This window comes from Hypoxylon trugodes, assembly GCF_022578975.1.
Source record: "Hypoxylon trugodes strain CBS 135444 unplaced genomic scaffold F4822scaffold_13, whole genome shotgun sequence".
Taxonomy (NCBI): Eukaryota; Fungi; Ascomycota; class Sordariomycetes; order Xylariales; family Hypoxylaceae; genus Hypoxylon; species Hypoxylon trugodes.
Genome location: NW_026250028.1, coordinates 260,932 through 282,766, shown reverse-complemented (window position 1 = coordinate 282,766; position 21,835 = coordinate 260,932). Strand labels below are relative to the sequence as shown.

Sequence of the window (21,835 nt, the reverse complement as noted above, 5' to 3'; positions counted from 1 at the left end):
CAGAATTATAGAAATCCCGCCGAGGTAGCTTTAAGCTTCTTATTTCTTACGCTCGAATTCAAACTCTTCCCCATTGAGTTTAACAAGGCGCATCGCGACATATAACGAAAATGTATGCGCGATACGTACCCCCGCCGAAAGCGACGACTCCAATTCCGGAATCGCCACGGCCAGCCATCGAAACTCCTTCCATAACGTCAGTAAAGTCGCAACCTACCGCATATGCCAGATACATCCCGCCTCCGAAGCCGACCAGTAGCCACCAAACTACCACCCAACATGTCCACTTTGAAGAAGGGAATGCGATTGATGAGCCGCCAGCTAAGAAGGTTAGAATAGAAGAAGAAGAAGAAGAAGAAGAAAACGCACCTAAAGAGTCCAAAAAGAAATCCAAAAAGCCCAAAAGGTCGAAAAATGAAGCACAGCCTAGCGAAGGAGCCGTAGACGGGTTAGACAATAACGATCCCGTCATGCGACAAACCGATCGGGATAGTGTTGATTCTGACGAAGCTCCCCCGCAATCGGGCACGGCAGATCAGGAAATCGCGCGAGACACAACTCTAGAGACGCCATCGGAGACGAATGGAAAAATAAAAAAGGATAAAAAGAACAAGAAAAAAATAAAAAAGAGCAGCGATGATCAAGCGTTAGAAGAAGTCGAGGATAAAACCCCAGTGCGGCATCGTTCAGTACTAGAAAAGGCCGCCAAGTCAATTCGAGCACCAGAGTCACAACCGGATGCGGATCTACAAAAGGATATCGGCATGCAAGATGCGCCCGACGGCGCAGAAACGAAGACCGATGATGCTATGGATGTGGATGTAAATGCAGATGTACCGGAAGTTCATGGACTTCAACCGCTGCCTCAACCCAAGCCAGTCATTCCTGATGCGACAAAACCAGCTTATGATACGCTACCTCCTTGGTTGGCAAAGCCAATCCGTGTTTCTCCGCAGGCTACCGCGCCTTTTACGGAATTTGGGCTTTCTCTAGAACTAGGGATTTCTCCCGAGGCCGCCGAGAAATTAGCTACAAGTGGATACAAACAAGCATTTGCTATTCAAACGGCAGTGATACCCCTCCTCCTCCCTCATCATGACAAAACGATGCACGGCGACGTTCTAGTGTCTGCTGCGACAGGCTCAGGAAAGACATTAGCTTATGCGCTACCCGTGGTGCGAGACCTGAGTCAAGGAAATCGTCATTTAACAAGATTGCGTGCGGTGATTGTTCTTCCAACTCGAGAACTTGTTCGGCAAGTTCAGCAGGTTTTCGAACAATGCGCTGGTGCCTTTTCTCTAAATGGTTCGAAGAAAAGGGTTCGTGTCGGTATCGCAATGGGTAGCCAGTCCATTGAGCAAGAACAAGCAGCTTTTATAGAGAGGGAAGAAAAATACGACCCTGAAGCATATGCTAAACGAAATAGAAGACTTGCGTCTAATATTGACGAAGAGAGCGATGGGGGATACAACACTGAGGATGAAGAAAGAGCGGGGATTCGGAAAAGAGAGGACAAAATCCAAACATTACCAGATCACGTAATTACGTATCACTCTAAAGTTGATATTTTGATCTCTACGCCTGGAAGACTTGTTGAACATATAAAATACACTCCTGGCTTTTCGCTAGACTTTGTTCGATGGCTTGTTGTCGACGAAGCTGATAAATTGCTTGGCCAGAATTTCCAACAGTGGTTGGAAGTGGTTATCCCACGATTACAGTCAAATGAAAATAATTCCCGAAATCACAAGCAGTCAAATCTGTCGGGTGTTAGGAAGATCGTCCTAAGCGCCACAATGACGAGAGATCTCGATCGTTTAGAAGGATTAAAACTCCGTTGGCCGAAATTAGTCATGCTTGAGGGGTCGGGAATCGCCAATGAGGCGGAGGTTGCTATCAGCCAAGCCGAACTTGTACTCCCCGAATTGCTCGAAGAAGCTGCGCTCAAAGTCAGCGATCCAAATCTCAAGCCACTCTTCCTTGTTGACTTGCTTCAAAGCAATTACATATTAGGACAGATCGGCACCAACGAGTCCAAGCAAGACCCATCGGATGACGACACTTCGTCCTCAGGTTCGGACTCGGAGTCAGAGTCAGATGCAGATTCCGGTTTAGAGACGTCATTCAAGCCACCCAGGGTTACACCTCCCGATGGCAATACGCCTAGCGTTCTAATTTTCACCAAATCCAACGAGACAGCTCTACGTCTCTCGCGTCTTTTGTCCTTACTTTCGCCATCTTTAGGCTCCCTTGCTGGTACTCTTACCTCAACGACACAATATGCGACTCGAAGACGTACAATCCGGTCATTCTTAGCCGGAAAGTTAAGAATTCTTGGGGCGTCTGACCTTGTTGCCCGTGGTATCGATCTCCCCTCTCTAGATCACGTCATTAACTACGATATGCCGTCGAGCATAGCTTCGTATGTCCACAGAGTAGGCCGCACAGCCCGAGCTGGGAAGACGGGTAAGGCTTGGACACTATTTACGAACCCAGAAGCAAGATGGTTCTGGAACGAAGTTGCTAGCGAGACTACTATCCAAAGGAAAAACAAAGTCGAGCGTATAAGAGTAACCGAAGAGAAGGAAGATGCATTTGAAAAGAAGGTGGCAGCATATGAGTTAGCGCTCGCGAAGTTAGGAGAGGAAGCGAGTGAATCTAGGAATCGGGCGCGATAATCATAATAGGGCTATATTTCTAGAAGTCAAAAGAAGATGATACCCATTAGTGGCTCAAATGAATCAATTAATTTATTCACGACATCGAGCCCTGACTGAAGCCTAAGCGAGTGTTGTTGAGATTGCACACCGAATCTGTCTAGGTCCTGGGCAGCCTTGTTGATTCAATGAGTGTCGACGGCAATAAATGGCCGAATAACAATTAGCGAAATAATTGGCAGAGAGTGCACTAATAGCGGTAATGACCGAACAAGTAACCCATTCAGACACCCCTTATAACAGTAGCGCTCTATTCTAGCTCTCATCCGCTCCGAATAGGCCCATCCAAGTCCACCCAACCTTTGCGATTCCCCCAATTAGACGACGCAGGGAACGTGAATATCAATACCAGTTGACTCTCATTAGAATACTGCCGCGCTCTCCGTTTAATGCTGCTTCTTTCGAGGTTTGAATTTTCGGTGAACCTAGATCAACAGTGCCATTCGCAATCGAGGAAGACTGGTCTTCAGAGTCGTAAAGGTCCATCTTGACGCTCAGTTTACCGTCCATTGGAACCACCACATTCCACCACAGAAATAGGATTAGTCCTCCGTTTGTGGAAAAGTTTCGCCTCACCCAGGCCGTTATTGGCTGTAACAGGCCCACGAACTTGTGCTGGATCCTCGTTTCCCTCCAATAGAATAACTTCTACTTCCCCGACTGCGGCGTTGCTTAGTGCTGTGCAGTGCACCGTTACCGCGCCATGCTCTCCTTTGACTTGCTGCGTAAGGGGTCTGTCATACGTGTCGGTGGAATTTTCGGGGCCATGTTTCCAAGTGAGTTTGCCCTTAGCAACTTCAACCCATTGACGGCCTTAAGATCGATATCAAAAGAGAAATCCTCGGCTGCCGAGATTCCTCAACTAGGGCCAATAAGCAGGATATGTCTACCCAATTTGATATGCTCGGGCTTATCTTTGACACGATCGTATAGATACTCCTCGCTCTCGCGATCTGTTACTGTCATGTTGCCATAAAGATCCGTCAAATTCCCGCTGTCGACTTTGTCAACACGCACCCAAAAGATCTCACCGAGCAGCCTGCCCGATGAGTTACCGGCAAATACTGAGGGCGTCACTCTGGTTGAAGTGCCACCTGCGGGAATTGAAGACGATCGGCTCTCGTAAGTGGCTTGCCGCATTTGGCCACATCTTTCATATATCTTACGATGTCGGGGTTCGTCCGCCTCAAATAATTTTAACTTCCGTCCGCGGAAAAATATCAACGAACTGTTCCAATCTAGCCTGTGTTGAATGATAGCAAGAAACAGTCCCTAATCTCCGATACATATTGAGGCCTACACATTGCAGCGCTAGACCAGATGCTTGCCAGCCAGCTAGGGACGCCGGTTGAGCCACGAGCCAGATACAGACCAACTCGTTGCGGAAATCATCTATAGTATCGAAAATCACCGTGGGCTTGCTTAACCAGGAGTCATCGGCTCCATTGCATTCAATAGAAAAGTTACTGTCGAGGCGCCGAAACGACCTTGCCGCGTATTGATTATATGATGAGGCCTGGGTAGTGACAAGACACGTCGGTCCATATAGCGTCAGCGTTGCGCTTTTCACCTCTCGGGTGTCGTCTTTGCTAAGGAACTCCATATCGGCCGATAATAGAGTACTTAGTTCAGTCGTATCTTCGAGGAATGTGTCTGGTATGATGAGATGGCCATCGAGACTTGCCCATGACCAAGAAGGCGCACGATGTCTAGTTGGACGATGAGCAGGGGAGCCAACCCTGACGTACCACACCAACGTCTGCATTAACACTTCTTCCCAAAGTCCCGCTAAATATCGATGTCTCCCGAGGTTGACGTCTTTTAATGCCCTTCTAACGTCTTTTGCTAGCCCAGACACGGCTACTAATTTATCGGCGGATACAGTGAGTTTGGTATTTGAATACAGGCTCATTGTAGCGCTCCAATTCGCAAGAATCCTTGCTTGGGGGTCCGTCGTGGTATGTGGCAGAGCCGGAATGGCAATGAGTTGCTTCCATAACCAAAAGTCGGCATCATCCTGTTTTTTCCGGGGCTCGTCGCTTGGAGCAAATTTTCCGAATCCTCTTGGGTGCGTTTCACATGCGTGACATTCCGCACATTCCCAATAGACCTGTTTCCTTCCGAAGTAGATGGTGCGAGGAGACATAAGTCTTTCTTGAAGAACCCATCCTCTCTGTAGAAGAGGTTCGTTATGAAATGCTGTAGACCATGCCATGTCTTCGAGCTCGGCTCTGTACGACCGTCTCTCACCATGTAACCTGATGGGTGTGGGAGCAACTAGAGATGGGTCGCGATCGAAGAAGCAACCCCCCTCATCATCCTCAGCGCTAAGAGCAGATATGCAGAAAGATGCGTTCCGATACACATCTTGCACTGTACCGGCTTCTCTGTGCCAGTCTTCCATCGAATCCTGGTAGATACAAAGTCGATCGATCCACAAGTATTGGATACCAAGGCGATGTGTAATATACATAGCGTCTTGAATTGTCTTGGGTAAATTGAAGTTAATAGTGTTTGGCATCTCCAGCCAGGTGAATGTATGCTTCAAGAGCCGAATAGTCCTTTCTAAAGGCTTATCGCCCCATCGGTAGCTTAACGTAGCATATGACGACCCCTGAGGACAATCCTCCCCGTTTACCAACCGAAAGGTCGGAAGTTCTGATGAATAGGAATCTTTAGAGTAGTTTATTTCTAGTAATCGGGTCGGTTTATATGCATTATTTCCGGCTTTTAATTTGCATCGGTCGTGAAACTGTGAGCACATCCGGATCCAGTAGGAAATAATTGACCACGTCTGAGCAGAATTCGTGGAACCACTGAGGTTAAAATTGAGTAAACCACCCGAGAGTACTATAGCTCTACTTAGTTTCGGTAATAACTAGAATAGAGATCACGTCGCAAAGGGAGGGAGAAAATGAACTTACACTTTGCCGGGACAAGCTCAATTGTCTTTGACCCCCGGCTGGTATCGACGGTCATACATGGTATTATGTCACGATCGAATGAAAACTTGAAAGTGCTGAAGAAACCAAAATCTTTGAATCCAATACTCTGCCTAGTTTGATCATCATAAAAAGGGAAATCGCTGCACATGACACAGCCTTGCTGTGCCGAGCGTATGAAAGAATCCTCATCACGGTGATGACCATATCGGTGATTATCGTATACACACCAGCAGTCCTTCAAGGGACGCGTGTTTCCTAAGAGTCATTAGAATCAGACATCGCTATACGTTGAAGGGCATTTTCGAAGTGATGTTTACCGGAAGAATTAGAAGTATCAGATGTCTTTTTAGTATGTAATTTGTACAGGCAATTCTGCGTGAATTTCCCTATACTTTCTAGAGAGTCTTTACAGATATTGCAGAGCATTTTCGATTTAAAATAAAGATCTAATGATAATAGCTTTAAAAGCGCTCATGCGACTGAAAAGGTATGTTACACACTATTATATGATGCTAAGATGATGGATTGGAGTCGAGCTCCGAGACATCTTCGCTTCGCCCCATTGCTTACCAAGCTCGTGCAGTAGTCGAGTAGGCATCGCTGCAGAGAGTGCGGCTCATTGGTCTAGCAGAAGGGCTGTGTAATTCGAAGCCACGCTTCACCCATGGCAAAATGAACGAGAACTACGTCTCTGGACTTTATAGACTCGATAAAATGTATCTATTTCAAATTGTACGAACCCATTTGTATTTCGCGGGGGATAAATGAAGGGGATTCAGAACATGTCCCCTCGCGATCCCGTGCGCGTACAGGCCCACAGGTATGGTGTTGCACAGGAACGCCACTATAAACCATGCCAACCAGTGGGGAAAATACATTCTTTAATCCTTCTGAGTAACTTCAGTGGAGCCCAAAGCGACAGCGCGCGTCTGTGTGCGATCGAGGAAAAGTTCTTCATCAGCAACCACCTTGGCCGCATTCTCAGGGGAATGCGTGATCTGGAAGAATTCCTGGAACGCCGCTTCATCGGTAAAAGTCAAGATGACAACAGCGTCGACATCGAAATCCGATTGCGTGCCAAGAAAAACCTGCGCTGGGGTGGTAGCATTGCGGGTTGTACCCTCGGCCTGGCCCTCAGACCGGCGGATGTAATACCGCGTGTGCGTCAGCGGAAAAGTCGAGCCGGCCACCTCCTTGATAAGAGGTACATGCTTATTGTCGTAGTGAGCCTTGAATTGCTCCGGCGTGGTGCCCGCTTTTCGGGACAGGTAAATGAGCATAGAAAAAGTCATGATGCAAAACTGAGATAGGTCTATAATATGACTTTTGGATGTTGATATCTCTGGAATTACAAGTGTTGAAGCATGTGAAAAATTTAACAAAATATCTGGATAGGTACTTACTATCGTGGAGGAGACTGGGTATTAATACTCAACCAGGCGGAGGTCTTGGTATTCGGTGCTTAGGTATTTTCGGGGTATAACCGGACAGGATTCATGTGGTATCGCGATTTAATGAAGTTCTGGTTGGCTAGAATCCCCGTGTTAATTGCCAAAGCAGCTAAATGATTCGTCACTTCGTAGAAGAGAGCCCTGAATGTTCAAACTATTCCATGTTGCACTAACAAGGGGTACGAAGGATTCATGCAGTTAGCGCCTTTCGGACTTCCCCATAGGTATTCCTCCTTGTAACATATGTACGAATAGAGCCACTTTATTGTTCCGTAGTTATGAACCTACTTCAACATCAACATAGAAAAAAAAGCGAATTGATACTATGTTAATAGTGCTGTAATGAAAGAATGTCCTCTTAACCCAGACCAACTCCTCATACCCTTACCCAAGTCTACCTAACCCGTCCGTAACCGCCGATACATGCAAGCCACCCCATAAACACGGAATAGAAGTAACACCAAACTCCATAATAAACGAGAGAATCGGAATAGCCACGTCGTCATCAACTCCGAGCACCCTAGTCAAACACCACATAGTATTACCCCTCTAGTAGATCCGAAGACTGAACCCATTTGGCGGATTAATCGCGCTACTAGGAGCCTGAGTGATATTAACAGCATCGAAATCGCCCACCGCGACCGCCTCGAAGACCATTGTCGTACCGGCAGGGGGGCATTCAAACCACTTAGCAATAGGGTCCTTAACAACCGTCTCGTCGAAGTCAAATAACTTCGTGTCAGGATTGAAGTTCACACGACCTAAGTCCCGGTCTCGAAGGTTCCCCATCCCCTGTTTCGCTAGGTCTGAGATCGTATTGTTGAAAAAGTTAACAGATTGTGCTCCGCTGACTACATCCCCAAAGGCGCCCGCGAAAAGCACCAATGAACAATTTGCACCTGGTGCGGTTTGGGGGATCTTGACTTCGTAAAGTGTACTGGTTTCGATAAGAGCGGCACGCTGGGTTGTGGTGCTGTCGGTGTCGGTGTTTAGGTTGGTTTTTACGTTATGAACCCTGATGAGGTCGGGCGCGACGAAGAGATTATCGACAAGTTGCTGACGGACGCTGGCTGTATTCGCAAATGTGGCGTTTGCTTTAGTGGTTGGAGCGGCGAGAGAAAGAGTTGCTGATGCAAGGCAAAAGAGGATAACGAAGACCTTCATCTTGAAGTTTGGAAGTGGATAAGAGGTTTTGATGATAAAAAGGATAGGAAAACGATGGGATCGCTGTAGTGAATTCTGAGTGTGCTAATGTTCTGTGAGGATGATGATATCCCCTTTATGAAGCTGGAGAGTCGACTTATATATTTGCTGTACGGGGCACGACATCCCAAATCTCCTACCATAATGCTCCGTCTCGTATTTCAAGATCATCTCATCAAGGAGACGTTATTTCTAATTTCAAAGCCAAAAGTCTATTTCAGAGTTGATGTTGTGAGGCTCTTTTCTAGTACACACCAACAGAACGCAGCTCCCCCTTTTATTGGCCACCAGACACCAACAACTTCATCCTAACCATACGATCGAAGGATTCAACAGGAATAATGACCTCGAAATAAGGGAGAGTAAATATCATAAATATCGTGCATGCTGACTGAATTTGCATATCAACCGGCGCTTCTTGCTGGGCTGTAACTAACCCACCCTCTCCGAATTCCTAGAAAGGGGCTGGGGTGGTTAGGTACGTCAAAGGCCTAACCGATATGAACGAAAGAAATCATACCAAAAAATATGGAGGATACGCACCTAGCTAGCATAGAGACCTAATAATAGCGAGATCAAAGTGAGTCGCCACGCTCTCGAGGTAGTGGAGATGGCGTCTTAAAATAGGAGCTACCTCGCTAGAGGTTTAGGGCAAAGAGGGCGACTACTTTGCGGAAGTTTACATCCCGAAACAATTAATTCACTTTGAAAAGCTTGGGCGGAGTAAGCGAGGCTAGGAGGCCCCAGTATCCTCATTCTAAGGCTTCCGTCTATATTCTATCATCAGACTTCACTCATTTGTGATGTAGCCCATCGACTTCTTTCGCTCCTAATACCCTTGTGGATTCCTTGAAGCAATGATCGCACTAATATCCTCCGCTAGACTAATAGGCAGCGGATCTCTCACCGCCGCGGTCTCGAGCGCCGAGAACACAGCCTTAACTCCGATACCAACCTCCTGAGTACCGGTTAAGGTCTGCAACTCATTAAGGGCCTCGTTGATATCGGCGGGGCTGTTGAACTTGCCCGACGCTGCCAGCAGCGCCTGTAATTCGCGGTGGTCCTTAATCGACGGTACCGCGATTTCTCGGTCCCACGCGAATACCCCGTGTTGGTCCAGCATTGACCGCTGGCTTGTCGTCGCTATGATGAGAAGTCTACGATTCTACATGGTTGTTAGCAGCTTGACAAGATAAGACTTGCAGAGGAAAGGGGGCCTACCTTGGGCGGTCGGGTTTCAAGTACAGCACCCAAGTACTGCACAACAGCGTTAGAGAATCTTGGTCCGATAGGGTTCCAGTCGATGATCTTCTCGACACTGTCGAGAATCACTATAGAAAGAGCAGATTTATAGGCATCGGAGAATACGCGACGCAGGTATTCAAGCTTGGCACCCTCGTTTGTACCGACATCGATTGGTCTTACGAGTTTAACGAACGGGAACTCCGACTTTAACCCAATCTCCGCAGCCAGGGCAGTCTTTCCAGCCCCTTGGGTACCATGGACTAAAACAGAGAATAGTGGAGATTTCTCCGAAGTCCGAACTGCTTGAACGAAGCTGAGACCCGTAGATAGAATAGACTGAATGTGCGGGCTATAATCGATAATTCCATACGGAGCAGCATTGTTCAACTCTTCCTCAGAAACACCAAAGGCCGGCTTGACGTCTTCCAGTGCCCTCATGAAGTCGGCTCGTGTTAGCATGACATCCTGGGGATTGCCCTGAACACCGGTAACGTCTCCTAGCTTCGTATGCCTAGTAAAAGCATATGAAAGTGCTGCTTTGACGAGACCAGAAATTTCTGCACCTGAATAGTTCTTGGTTAGGTGTGCTAACTCGTCTAAGCTGACATCGTCGCCTAATTTGTTGATAGCCCTGATTTTGGCAGTGTGAATCTACGATAATAAGTCAATAATTGTCACTTGCTATTAAAGGGGAAAGAATTTGACTCACGTTCAAGATTTGTACTCGACCATGCTCATCAGGTAACGAAATCTCCACGTGTACCTCAAGACGCCCTGGTCGCAGTAACGCATCGTCGATCATATCCTTTCGGTTGGTCATACCGATAAGTAATATGTTGTTAAGTTGGTCCACACCATCGAGTTTAGATAGAAGCTGGTTCACCACGCTGTCACCAACACCGGTGCCACCCGAACCACTACCTCTCTGTTTGCAGACAGCGTCCAACTCGTCGAATATAATAATATGCAAGCCACTTTCTTCACCCTTCTCTTTGTACTCTTTCTCGGCGTCCGCGAACATTTTTCGGACGTTCTCTTCTGATTGACCGACATATTTGTTAAGAATTTCCGGACCGTTGATAATCTTCGGTTCTCGGGCGTTGAGCATCTTTCCGATTTGTCTAGCGATCAGGGTTTTACCAGTTCCTGGCGGACCATATAGTAGAACACCCTTTACGTGAGAAATTCCCATTTGCTCGACTAGGCCTGGAGGGAAAACTCGAGATGCGAAAGCACGTCTGAAGATCGTACTAAATTCATCATCTAAACCTCCAATGCCCATATCGGCGAACTTGAAGTCTGGCCGAAGGATAGCATTGGTGGCGGGCCGCTTCGTCGAGCCTTTTAACTTGATGGGATTCTTAGCATCCTTGAAGAAGCTAATCTCAGAAGTATTGCCTAACAGCAGTCCTCGAGCGTCGGGCCTCGAGGAAGATTCTGCAGCTTGTCCCTTCTCATTTCCAAGTAGTTCAAGAAGCTGAACGGTCTTGACAACAAACATTAGAGGTATCCCTTTATAATCCATGATTAATCGCTGGCCAGGGGCAAATATCTGGCCCTGGAACATTTTGATGAAATCGTCCGCAAGCTCGTCCTGGTCATATGGAACATCTGTTACCTTGCGCTGGGACGCAAATCCAACTTCGATATCCATCGCACTTAATGGTACTTTGTTTTCATATTTTTCACCAACAACGATGTCGGTCATACTAATACCGCACCATGTTCGTTGAGGGTCGGATAAACTGATGCATCCTGGTGGGATGTATTCGGTGGGACGAGCGGTCACCACAAAATTTCCATTCAGTAGAATGTGTATATCCTGGCCGTGCGGATCGGGAGGGAAGTCTTGAGGGGAGACAGCACACCTGTTGCTGAAAATGTATTGTTGGGCGAGGTCGCCTTTCTCTAATTTCGCTAATCTGAGTTGGACCTTGCGGCCTGAAGGAGCGCTCGGTCGGGTATTCCTCTGCTGAGGTGCTCCTCCGTAACCTGGCGATGGCGCACCATGGGCACCTCTCGGATCATATTCAGGAGGACCGGCGTAGTCTCGCGAGGGTCGGTTTTGGGGGACTTGGCTATAGCCGCCTTGGTCTTGTTGGACTTGCCGACCGGGCAGACCACTGCGGGGTCCTCGGCCGAAGAGGTTGTTTCGCATATCCATCGTCGCGGTTTGGTGTATGAGGAGAGTACGTCCGTTGAATGGTGGGAACGTTAGCTAAGATAGGTAGGTATCTGGTTAGTGGGAAGAAACCAATGTCAGGCCAGATTGCGTCAGCGGGACACCCACTAAGCTGAACGACCGGCGGAAATTCACAAATGGAGCTTTTTCGGAACTATAGGAGACGTGTTATAAGCAAAACAGAGCTTATGACATCCTTTTCCTTTATTATGCGTTGAGGAGTTGTTTAACTCTACGTCGTATGTGAAATTGAAGTTGAAGTTGGAAAAGAAAGAAAAGTTGCCGCTGAAGCACCGAGGTGTGTTAAGGTGTAAGGCTGTAAAGTATAATGTGTGAGTGAGCTGAAGTTAGCGGCCCATTACGTCGCAGCTGTCGTTTCAAAGTTAATGTAATTCATGCTAGTACCCATAAGGCTTAGTGCATTTTTAATCCTGAAGCCTGGGTGGCGGGGTAAATTTCTCGGCCATTCATTGGCTAATATCAAATACCTTGTAATCCGCAGAAAGATCGAGTATGAACAAGTACACGCCCCCCACGCCTACTATCCGGTCTCCGAGGCCCCGCCCGAAGCTATACATTTACCTACTTTAGGAAGTCTTCCGGCCGACGGGGAGTTAGGGAAGCTTATAGTTACATAGTTTAGTTGCCCCTTTTCGTTTTATCGCACACATTCTTTAACTCTGAATTATCGTATCATATCATTTCATTTCTGTAAAGTAACGTAGCTTCAGGAGGACAATCTTGGCAGGGCATATTCGTATGACAGTCAACCTCGCTAAAGCATAGGATATGAGATAGGATATGAAGCCGACATACCACAACCTTTCTCTGAGCTGCAGTGCGACGTTGGGTGTATTCAGTATTTAAAATCGTTTGGCTAACCATGAACCTGCTGTAGCAAGGGTATAGGATACACAAAGAGCCCATGGGATATTATCAAATAGTACTAGGTAGGCATATTGCGGTTTCAGCCCTATCCATTGAAATATCCCGGATCCTGTTTATGATACCACCACATTAACGAATAGAATTATATATGTAAAGGGGCTAAGTTGACGATCAACTGAGCCCTCAAGCAGCGCAATAGAGAATAGATTAGGTAGGGATGGAAGAGTTTTGGGGTAGTCTAGATAACTTTGATGGCTGGAAACACCGAATAACCAGTTTCTTCTATGCTCGGTAGAAGGCGTTGAGGAACTTTAGTCTGGTTCGAAAATGCAAATAAAATTGGTAGAGCTAGGTAATCACAATCTATAGTATATCTACATCGAGAAGTGGGCTATTTGTAACAAGAATTAATCGCCCTAAAGCCAGGCTTTCTATACATTAAACGCATCGTATTAAAATCATTCTCATCTACTTCATCGCAACATCGTAATCTTTAATAATGCCAATGCTAGTATTACTTCCGAGACAAAGCCCGTAGGTATTGTTGTGGTTCAATAGATGCAAAAGCAGATAATCGTAAATATTCATATTTTTGAGGCTTTACCCTGGCTCGCGAGAGTAGGGTCCTCTATCGTAATCTTCGGTAGCCGCTGGACTGGGATCTCGCTCGTGCTTGAACTCTCGCGCTGGTGTGAAGAGAGATTGTGTATTGAATTGGACTTCCTCAGCGAAATGTGGTGTCGTGAAACTCATGCTCGGGGAAGGGATTCGGAACACTGGTTCGCCCATTAGTTCGTGTCTTCCGGAATCTTCCATCTCATGTATATTCGAACTTTCTAGCTCGTATGGGCCTTGATTTGGCCCCAAGGTCCAGCTCGGAGGTCGCGAATATGACGAGCGTTGAGAGACCGGGCTTGGGGTGCCGTCTCGTCTTAAAGCCTCCCAAGCGGGACGGTGTGCTTCGTAACATGCCTTGATGAAGGCTTTTCGAACTATAAAAGTATTTATATAAGTATAGAACTCCCTATGAAAAGAGAAGTGGCTGGTGGATAGGTTCTAGCTTACGCTCTTGAGTCAAGAATTCGATTTCAAGGTGCCCGAGCTTTCGAACGTCACCCGGCGGTTCTATCCCTTGAAACTCGTATAGGGTCGGAAGTGGTGCTCTTGCCGAAGAAGACCGCTGTCGCGAACTCGAACGCGAAGTACTCGTCTGTGTCGAATTCAGAGATTGCCTTCTAAACGATAGTCGCCTTTTTGTTGCATCGGTTTCAGGTTCTGTCTCCGGGTCGGGCTCTCCGGAGTACACCTTCAATATTAACTTATGATCCCCCTTTAGTTCCGGTGTCTTCTTGAACCAACGTATGAGAAACTCCACTTGGTGATTAGGCTGTCCAATTTCGTGCGCTGCGAAGGAGAATGTCGGTTTGTCGTTTAGGCTATTTTTTCGCCAAACTTTGAGGTGAAATTTTATCGCAATATTGTTATCCGCGGCGCTGTGCATTTTCAGGGCTCTTATCATTTCCAGGGACTCGCAGTCTCGGATGTTCTTCTGGAAAACTTCTCGGTCTGCCTTGCGATAGAATTCGTACTCGGGCTTCCCACTAATCGTTTGCGGCTGGCCATCGGCCTTGGTAACTTTGAAGTTATGTTTAACATCCTTCGGGAGAAAGAACACCCTAGACCTCTTGTCCTCAGGTATAGTATGTGGTATGCTGGAGTTTCCGTGAACTAAGCAGAGTCAGTATCATACTATTTGCCAAGTGCGTATCATTTTTTACCATAATGCAAAACCGTAATTGTACTGTGAGGGTTATGCCATTCGATCACTCTACTATTGAGAACGTTGAAAATTCTGTAGCCAGTAGTGCTAAACTGATATTGGTGGGAGTCGATGCGTCTAGAAGCGGAAGTTAGCACTTAAAATATGATATAAGGATGGCTAGACAAACAACAACACTGAATAGCCTGGAGTTCGAAATTGTGATGGTGACGTTGGGATTTGAGCTTGTGCTCCCGAGTTGATGGGTTCTTCCTCTTCGACGAGCGTACTGTCGGTGCCACGTCTAAGGTATGTCAAGACAGGGCCGGTTCGACGAGGGAGCCCGTGCGATCCTACATCCGGTAGTGAACTCGATATTAATTGTGGCGAAGGGAGTTCATCTATCGAAGGTAGCGAAGGGTTAACTGGGCTGGGATTGATCTTAGGTGATCTAGGAAAACCGGGTTGGGCCACGTCCCGGCTTGTGGAAGGCTCATGTAGAAATTCATCGCTAAATACTCCGGGTGAATCGGGCAGTCGTGGCGAACCATGCGCTCGATGTGGATGACTGTAACTGTGTCTTGTTCGAAAGGCCAACTGATTTATCTCGTTCATTTCGTTTATCCTGTATTGATTTCCGTTTAGTAGCCTAGCGAGAGGCGCATGTTTAGAGAAAAGAAAAAAAAAAAACATACGAGGTTCTCAGATTTTCAACTGCTGTTTCCAAACGCCCGGTTTTCCAGTATTGGAGCTCTACATAGTGGTTCATTATTCTCTTATCAAAATCCTCTATCCTAACACTCTCTGGGCCAACGAGTAAGTAAACTCGTTGGGTAGCTCCCAAAGGTGTCCGATCTGCTGACAAGGCCGACGCATACTGACGCAAAAAATCGTTGCACTCGGTAAGGGTTTCGATAACAGAGTCAGCCCCTCGGTATGCACGGCTCGATGACGCATTATTTTCCGTAGATTGTTTTACGTCTTCAACAGCGTTGTGGAATTGTGTAAGGCGATCCCTCAGGCGCTTGAGTTTGTCTGGCACTTTATCATTACCGCCGAAGAATTCTCGGACAACTTTGGTGACCAGTTCGACGCCGGAGAGTGAGAGTTGGACGATCGATATTATTGTCCCAGGGTCCATTTTATTCATTTTAGACCCAGGAAAGAGGAACTTCCCACGCGAGCCCACGTTTAAGCTGGAACCCGGTCTCACATAAGGGAGTTGTGGGGGGCGGCTCAACTGTCGTGCCTAGCTACAAAGTGCCCAGGCGTGTACGGGGACAGCGGTATCGTGGGCCGGATCTAAGACATGAGGGTCCCCTCTCTAGGCTCTTTTCCAATGAGGTTCGAAGAAACGAGCATAGTTGTAATTTGGTGGATTGGAGTTCCGAGCAGGGATCTGTTAAAGATATCCAATAGAAAGCCGTATTGGGGCCACGTTTTTGACAGTCCCCTTATAGGAATTCATATTCTGTGTACCCACGATGGCTTTTAGAACAGACGAAATGTCAACTAATTTATTTAGTTGCATTTTCTGGAGGGAACCTGAATGTCTAAGAGCGCGTACTATTTTTGTCACCTCCCACGTTTCCCGCTAGCTTGGTAGAGCTTCGAGATTGCCAGGGCCCTTATAAGACCAAGGGTGTTTGAGATAGTCTAACGGCTTATGTAGAGTACTTTTCCATGTCATTTTCGCTTCCTAACTATCATACTGTTATTAGGAAGCCCCCCTTACGATTGGTCCAGAATCCACCAAGCGAGGTGTAGGCAGATGCAGCATGTACAGTACCAACTTCCAGGTAAAAGATTGGCCCTAAGGAGCTTCTCTAGGAGACGGCCGGCACACACAAAGCTTCACCGAAGACTCCTCCGACTAAATAGGGGCGGCTGAGTCGCTCTAGAACTGGCTTGGATTTCTATATGGAGTCGCAAAATGACACCCTGCGCCCTATCAGGCGTTTTTGTCTTTCTAAACGGGCACAACACGAACAGTCAACGCGATGTCGTAACCGAATGGTCAGGCGTACTACGGATCCGAAGCACTATGGCTTGAAGTAAATATATACCTAGTTCAATGCGAACTTTTGCTTTATGATGTGAATGACACGAACTATCGTCCCAGACATTTCAGAGGCCTACGGATTTAATTGCACGCCATGGGGAACTATTTTTCTAATCTTAGAGCCACCACAGGTCGAGTTGCAGACGAGATAGAGTGCGTAAGTATTATACGACCCAACCATCCATCATTCGCATGTTCCATTTAACGTGTATGTACGTCATAGGACCTGCATGATCCCGAACGAGCAGTTCAATCGGTACTCGACTACCCAGGCTTAGATGGATTCCAGTGGAGAGTATGGGCTGTTGCCGCCTCGGGATTTTTTACTGCGTCTTACAGTATTTTCGCTGTTAACGTGATTTCTCCGTCGCTCTCTTATGTCTACCCACCGGGTTGTTCTCATGGATGGTCATCCAATTCATTAGTCATCAACATAACAACACTGGGAGGTACTATGATTGGCATGATACTTTTTGGCCATTTAGCTGACCGATATGGTCGCAAGGCTATTTACGGTCTCGAGTTGAGTATTGTTGTCGTCGCAACCGTGGGGATGACACAAGCATCTAGGGGTTATAACTCTATGAATGTTTATGGCTGGGTTGGTTTCTGGCGAGCTATGTTGGGTATTGGACTTGGAGCAGAAGTAAAGATTATTACCAAGTGTATTTTTGAGAAGTATATGCTAACTTTCGAACAGTATCCGCTCTCAGCCATCATCGCATCCGAATGGTCTTCGACGAAATCCCGAGGTAAAATGATAGCGGCTGTATTCCTGATGCAGTCAGTGGGCCAACTTGCTGCTTATGCCTTAGGGTTAGCCATTCTTGAAGGAGTCAGCAGAAGCCAAAACCTGTCTCCCTTGGAAACAAATTACGAAATTGCAGCACCCGTCATCGACGTAGTATGGAGGACAACAATTGGGATCGGGGCGATTCCGGCGCTCATTTCGCTCTTCCTGAGGCGAATTATTCCTGAGACACCTTACTATCTTGTAGAGAAGGGAGAGCTTGCAAATGCCGTTGAAGCAGTTGGTCATGTTATTCCGTTGGATGCAACTCTTCAGCCTACCGACACCAGTGACCCTATGCCCATGATTCCTCAACGCTCACAAGAAAGACCGACAACTATAACGAGAAACTCGCGAAAGGGTTGGTGGGAGTCAGCTAAAGAATATTTCCATGAAGCGAAGGAGCACCTTTCCGAGAAGGGACGCTGGCGCGCTCTCCTGGGAGTCATGTTAACCTGGTTTCTGTTGGACCTGGCTTATTACGGGTTGGGCCTTGATAACCCAAAGACTATTTCCACAATCTGGCTCTCGGAGCCCCCGAATGTCACCAATTCACCGGAAGAGACGGCATGTATCAATAATACTACATGGCGAGCAGATCTTGCTTCGCCAAACATCACGATATACCAAATGCTTCGACAAGATAGTATACGGAATATTGAAACCATCTCAAGCGGAGCCTTACCAGGAAGCATCATCATTTTATTCGCCATCGACTACATCCCTCGAACCACATGGATGGGTTGGATGTTTGTTGCGCTTGCGGCACTCTTCGCGGTTAACGGCGGTACTTTCTTCGTCACTTTCGAAACATCTCAGCATGCGCTTACTGTAACCCTCTATGTTCTTGCTCAAGTCATCTTCAATCTTGGTCCTAATACAATCACGTTTATGCTTCCAGCAGAACTCTTCGCAACCAAATTTCGAGGAACGTTCTATGGACTAGCTGCAGCCTCTGGTAAACTCGGAGCAATAACCATCTTGCTGATTACAAACTTCGCTGTTTATGACGACCAATTAGCCTACAGCGGTAAGTTCGCAGGAATGCTGCTTGGCTTTTGCCCGGCGATGCTTCTCGGGGCTCTCATTACATGGACTTGGATCCCCGAAGTTCAACATTCCCGCCATTACGATCCAAAGCCTGAGCGAAACGACAACGCGTCGGACGATGGCTTAGATATGGAAACTCCTACATTTAGACAAAAACTGAAGTTAGCAAACCGACCTCTCACTAATATTGCTCGGAAGCCAGGCGAGGACCAGATTCTAGGTATCAGAAAAAACATATCGCGACTGTTCCGAGCAACAAAAATCCATGACGCTGGTGGCGTTCGACGGGGACGATCGATGGATAATGCTCGCACAACCTCAATGGATCACCACGACGCCACACATGAACATGGCCATGACTATGGACATGGGGGTGGGATAATTGAGGAAGTAGACGTTGGCGATGGATATGAAATGAGGCATGTGCGATATCGTGATTAAGGTCTGTAATGATTATGTGTACGAGGTATGGATTTGGTAGTTGGAGTAATTGGATAAGGGAGATTTGACTTTCAATTATTATGATGATATCCTCGAGGTCTTGGGTTTATTTTCATTATTTTCACAAATAGTTGTCCAACATAATTCATAAGAACCTGGCATCACGTGGCGATAAGATGAAGCTCCATCAAAAGCGACTGATTTACTACATTACGTAACAGGTTTTTACATTTCATGCACTTTCATGTAGCATTGAAGCTTCATAATTCCTTGTAAAGCTACATCACTTGAATTGTAGGTAGCTACATTCTAATTAGTGGAATAACATGTAATCATATTCGAAATTTGCGTCCCTTTTCTGCCTTCTACCATTTCTCCATATGCGGTTTTTATGGAAGTAAAGTGAACTCGCCCCTGACTATGTGACGAAAACCGGATAAGGAGCTTCCCGAGCTTGGACGCATGGACATGACAGCATCGTGCGCCTTCACCTCAACCCGATAGCATTCTATAACTTCCCTACAGTCCATTATTTTCTCCGAACCGTTTACTTCGTGATAATATTATACATGATTCTCCCATTCCTTCACTAATACCTACGTAGTCTACCTATTACTCGGTCCGATTATCCTGCTCAACGTCTTACAGTTCGTTAAACACCCCTGTTTCAGTCAACTTCAACGGTTGCTCTCAACAAAGCAACCTCATCTGAACCGAACTCCGAAAAATTCCACGCTTGCTTGATTTAGAAACATACAACCGCATTTAGACAGCATCACACGTAACATCTACTACCCATCACAATGTCCGAACTCCAACCTCCGACCACCATCACCCTCCGCGCGCCCTCTAAGTACCTCTCCAATCCGTCCGAACCACCCACCGAAACTCCATTCTCCGCGCCCCCACTCCCCTGGCTCCGGCGCACATGGACCGTAACACATTCCACGCTCTCAATGTGGCGCTCGGCACAGAACGTGCGCATAACCTATAAGCCGTATAAAGACCCCTCGTCCGCTACCAACGATAACTTAGTCGAGTATGAAAAGTCCAATGGCAAGGGTGGCGTCAAAAGCGTTGAAGGTATTGAGAAGCCGGATAAGAGTATACCCGCCGCCTGGAACTGGCGCGGGAAAGGTTTGCTCGCGATCGCGAGCAGTCATTGGGAAGTTCTTGGATGGGGTGAACGGCCATTACCTACGACGGGTGATGGGGAGGGAAACGAAGCGGAGGGGGGGAAGACTGAGCGCTGGGCCGTAACATGGTTTGCGCCGACGCTGTTTACGCAGGAGGGGGTTGATATATATAGCGACTTGAAAGAGGGGTTGAGTAAGGAGACGGCCGATGAAATTATTAAGGCGTTGAAGGAATTGAAAGATGCCCCGAAAGTAGTGGAATTGGTTGAGAAGCATATACAAGAGGTTGCGATCAGCTTGCCGTGGAAGCAGTGATGAAAATTTCGAACAATTAGTCATGTTGGAAGTCCGGAAGCAACGAATCAGAGGTTTGGATGCTTTTAATGATACCCCTAGAAACACAGGACAAGTAATGCTATGAAATCCATACGATCATAGTTATGGGAGCGGATGCGCTGGTGCTATTGATGCTTTTACTAACTAAAGGGGTATCTAATATTCGGAAAACGCCGGGTCTTTAAACAATACAATACTAATAGTTATCTGCTCTCCCTTCCCGCCTGCGATCGTGTTTTGACAAGTTCCTTTCTCGGTCTTTGCCGTCCGACTCGGAGTTATGACGTTCATCATACTTGTGATCACGCCTATGCTCGGAGTGGCGCCGTGAGCGGCTGCTTTCATCTCGAGATTTGCGATGCCGATGCCGATGAGAATCGTCTTTATCTTTGGAGCGGGTCGGGGGTTGACTTGAAGTAGCACCATCTAAAGTGAACCCCTCTAAGTCGTCATAATCTTCTCTCCCCTCTCGCCTACGCCGCCTCTCCCGTTTCTTTTCCTCTTTGCGGAGCTGTTTTAGCTCCCGCCCCCTTTCTTCGTTGAGCTGCCGTCTTTCCTTTTCAACTTCTCGGACTTTCGCGGCGCCTCTCTTCATCATAGCCAGAGGATCATTCGCAACGACGCGCGCAACCTCTCTTTCCTTACGCCGCGGGTCCTCATTGCCCCATACGTCTTTGCTAGGTGCATCCAGACTTCGGTCTATGACATCCTTCATGTCACCGCCCTTGGTATACCATGCATCAGTCAAACCATCTTTGCCTGCTGCATTTGAGAAGCGCATAGTGTATTGATCTTCATTTTCCCGCTTCTTCTTTGCAGCCTCCGACTCCGTCTTTTCGTTTTTCGGCGGGTGCGACCGTTCATCGGGGAATAGGTCGATGTGACCCGTGTGGTCTGTAAGTGGGGCATCACTCCGGCTTTTCACAAGCGCATCGCTGGTTGTTCGGGTAGCTCCAGCTCGGTCACGCGCAAGTCGTAATTCGAAGTCCGTGTCATCTTCGCCTGCGCGCTTACGTTTCCGGCGCTTTTTACCCCAACCGGAAGTCGCCGGATCTTCATCGCGATCTCGCTTTCGGCTAGGGGTTTCGTCGTCGGCACTGGGTGAGGGAGGAGGTAAGGGTGGGGGCACTTCGCCACGGAGAATCGCTAGACGTCGCTCGGCATCGACTTCTTGTTGGCGTTGTTCTTCTGCTTCTTCGCGTGCTTTGGCTGCTTCTTCATCATGCTTCACGCGCTCGATATTCTTAGGGTTGTAGACGTTCCATGATTTCTTGCCCAGTAGGTGTCTGCGAGTCTAGTTGTGAGTATAGGTGGTATAGACTTTGGTTTAAGGGTTAATTGTAGGTAAATTGCTGGCGACTTACAAAGGCATGCTGGAGATAGGGCAAGAAACCAATTTGATTATTGCATACTGTTAGGGGGAGATAATTAGATGTAGGAAGAGAGTGATCTAGAGAATGAATAGTATTGAATTACATAACCACAGCGGGATGTCAGATTGGAGGGAGTACACAGTATGGTAAATAAACTAAAACTGTACATAACCTAATCGTACTAGACTAGATCTAACCTAAAATGCTGTCATGATGAGTCATCATAGACTTATGTTCCATCTGATTAACTCGTTTTA

The 21,835-nt window shown here is 47.1% G+C and overlaps 9 protein-coding genes across 9 annotated transcripts; 3 read left to right on the top strand and 6 right to left on the bottom strand.

Moving 5' to 3' along the window:
- Nucleotides 1–64: 64 nt before the first annotated feature.
- F4822DRAFT_97634 (P-loop containing nucleoside triphosphate hydrolase protein) lies at nt 65–3,049 on the top strand. Its single transcript, XM_051464257.1, has one exon. It carries the CDS (start codon nt 111–113, stop codon nt 2,676–2,678), a length of 2,568 nt encoding a protein of 855 aa, XP_051308589.1. The 5' UTR covers nt 65–110; the 3' UTR covers nt 2,679–3,049.
- A 749-nt stretch (nt 3,050–3,798) lies between these two features.
- Nucleotides 3,799–6,257, bottom strand: F4822DRAFT_97647 (HET-domain-containing protein). The gene is made up of 3 exons (XM_051464258.1): nt 5,980–6,257; nt 5,642–5,917; nt 3,799–5,567 (listed from the first exon to the last, which is right to left on the bottom strand). Exons 1-3 carry the CDS (start codon nt 6,086–6,088, stop codon nt 3,904–3,906), a joined length of 2,049 nt encoding a protein of 682 aa, XP_051308588.1. The 5' UTR covers nt 6,089–6,257; the 3' UTR covers nt 3,799–3,903.
- A 286-nt stretch (nt 6,258–6,543) lies between these two features.
- Nucleotides 6,544–6,954, bottom strand: F4822DRAFT_435189 (EthD domain-containing protein; the record flags this gene model as incomplete). The annotated part of the gene is made up of 1 exon (XM_051462130.1): nt 6,544–6,954. One exon carries the CDS (start codon nt 6,952–6,954, stop codon nt 6,544–6,546), a length of 411 nt encoding a protein of 136 aa, XP_051308587.1.
- A 435-nt stretch (nt 6,955–7,389) lies between these two features.
- Nucleotides 7,390–8,527, bottom strand: F4822DRAFT_422686 (uncharacterized protein). The gene has a single exon (XM_051459910.1). The coding sequence runs from the start codon at nt 8,275–8,277 to the stop codon at nt 7,663–7,665; it is 615 nt and encodes a 204-aa protein (XP_051308586.1). The 5' UTR covers nt 8,278–8,527; the 3' UTR covers nt 7,390–7,662.
- F4822DRAFT_422681 (AAA-domain-containing protein) lies at nt 8,528–12,078 on the bottom strand. Its single transcript, XM_051459909.1, has 5 exons — nt 11,852–12,078; nt 10,271–11,779; nt 9,538–10,212; nt 8,860–9,481; nt 8,528–8,781 (listed from the first exon to the last, which is right to left on the bottom strand). Exons 2-4 carry the CDS (start codon nt 11,723–11,725, stop codon nt 9,146–9,148), a joined length of 2,466 nt encoding a protein of 821 aa, XP_051308585.1. The 5' UTR covers nt 11,726–11,779; nt 11,852–12,078; the 3' UTR covers nt 8,528–8,781; nt 8,860–9,145.
- An 868-nt stretch (nt 12,079–12,946) lies between these two features.
- Nucleotides 12,947–15,590, bottom strand: F4822DRAFT_422679 (uncharacterized protein). Its single transcript, XM_051459908.1, has 5 exons — nt 15,086–15,590; nt 14,581–15,015; nt 14,410–14,528; nt 13,697–14,359; nt 12,947–13,623 (listed from the first exon to the last, which is right to left on the bottom strand). Exons 1-5 carry the CDS (start codon nt 15,538–15,540, stop codon nt 13,232–13,234), a joined length of 2,064 nt encoding a protein of 687 aa, XP_051308584.1. The 5' UTR covers nt 15,541–15,590; the 3' UTR covers nt 12,947–13,231.
- Nucleotides 15,591–16,546: 956 nt separating this feature from the next.
- F4822DRAFT_439191 (MFS general substrate transporter) lies at nt 16,547–18,733 on the top strand (the record flags this gene model as incomplete). Its single annotated transcript, XM_051462607.1, has 3 exons — nt 16,547–16,609; nt 16,676–17,098; nt 17,153–18,733. The coding sequence occupies 3 exons, from the start codon at nt 16,547–16,549 to the stop codon at nt 18,731–18,733; spliced, it is 2,067 nt and encodes a 688-aa protein (XP_051308583.1).
- A 246-nt stretch (nt 18,734–18,979) lies between these two features.
- On the top strand, nt 18,980–20,292 carry F4822DRAFT_97589 (uncharacterized protein). The gene has a single exon (XM_051464256.1). It carries the CDS (start codon nt 19,537–19,539, stop codon nt 20,182–20,184), a length of 648 nt encoding a protein of 215 aa, XP_051308582.1. The 5' UTR covers nt 18,980–19,536; the 3' UTR covers nt 20,185–20,292.
- F4822DRAFT_97588 (uncharacterized protein) lies at nt 20,293–21,683 on the bottom strand. Its single transcript, XM_051464255.1, has 2 exons — nt 21,570–21,683; nt 20,293–21,491 (listed from the first exon to the last, which is right to left on the bottom strand). The coding sequence occupies exons 1-2, from the start codon at nt 21,575–21,577 to the stop codon at nt 20,402–20,404; spliced, it is 1,098 nt and encodes a 365-aa protein (XP_051308581.1). The 5' UTR covers nt 21,578–21,683; the 3' UTR covers nt 20,293–20,401.
- Between the last annotated feature and the right edge of the window lie 152 nt (nt 21,684–21,835).

What these genes read in the sequence shown, in the direction of transcription:
- F4822DRAFT_97634 (XM_051464257.1), top strand. Translation starts at nt 111, where the DNA reads ATGTATGCGCGATACGTACCCCCGCCGAAAGCGACGACTCCAATTCCG.
- F4822DRAFT_97647 (XM_051464258.1), bottom strand. Translation starts at nt 6,088, where the DNA reads ATGCTCTGCAATATCTGTAAAGACTCTCTAGAAAGTATAGGGAAATTC. An exon ending in TGATACTTCTAATTCTTCCG is followed by an intron (nt 5,918 to 5,979) that starts GTAAACATCACT and finishes AATGACTCTTAG; the next exon opens with GAAACACGCGTCCCTTGAAG. An exon ending in TGAGCTTGTCCCGGCAAAGT is followed by an intron (nt 5,568 to 5,641) that starts GTAAGTTCATTT and finishes GTAGAGCTATAG; the next exon opens with TACTCTCGGGTGGTTTACTC.
- F4822DRAFT_422686 (XM_051459910.1), bottom strand. Translation starts at nt 8,277, where the DNA reads ATGAAGGTCTTCGTTATCCTCTTTTGCCTTGCATCAGCAACTCTTTCT.
- F4822DRAFT_422681 (XM_051459909.1), bottom strand. Translation starts at nt 11,725, where the DNA reads ATGGATATGCGAAACAACCTCTTCGGCCGAGGACCCCGCAGTGGTCTG. An exon ending in GTCGAGTACAAATCTTGAAC is followed by an intron (nt 10,213 to 10,270) that starts GTGAGTCAAATT and finishes TTATTATCGTAG; the next exon opens with ATTCACACTGCCAAAATCAG. An exon ending in TTGAAACCCGACCGCCCAAG is followed by an intron (nt 9,482 to 9,537) that starts GTAGGCCCCCTT and finishes ACAACCATGTAG; the next exon opens with AATCGTAGACTTCTCATCAT.
- F4822DRAFT_422679 (XM_051459908.1), bottom strand. Translation starts at nt 15,540, where the DNA reads ATGAATAAAATGGACCCTGGGACAATAATATCGATCGTCCAACTCTCA. An exon ending in GTTGAAAATCTGAGAACCTC is followed by an intron (nt 15,016 to 15,085) that starts GTATGTTTTTTT and finishes AAATCAATACAG; the next exon opens with GATAAACGAAATGAACGAGA. An exon ending in CCAGGCTATTCAGTGTTGTT is followed by an intron (nt 14,529 to 14,580) that starts GTTTGTCTAGCC and finishes TTCCGCTTCTAG; the next exon opens with ACGCATCGACTCCCACCAAT.
- F4822DRAFT_97589 (XM_051464256.1), top strand. Translation starts at nt 19,537, where the DNA reads ATGTCCGAACTCCAACCTCCGACCACCATCACCCTCCGCGCGCCCTCT.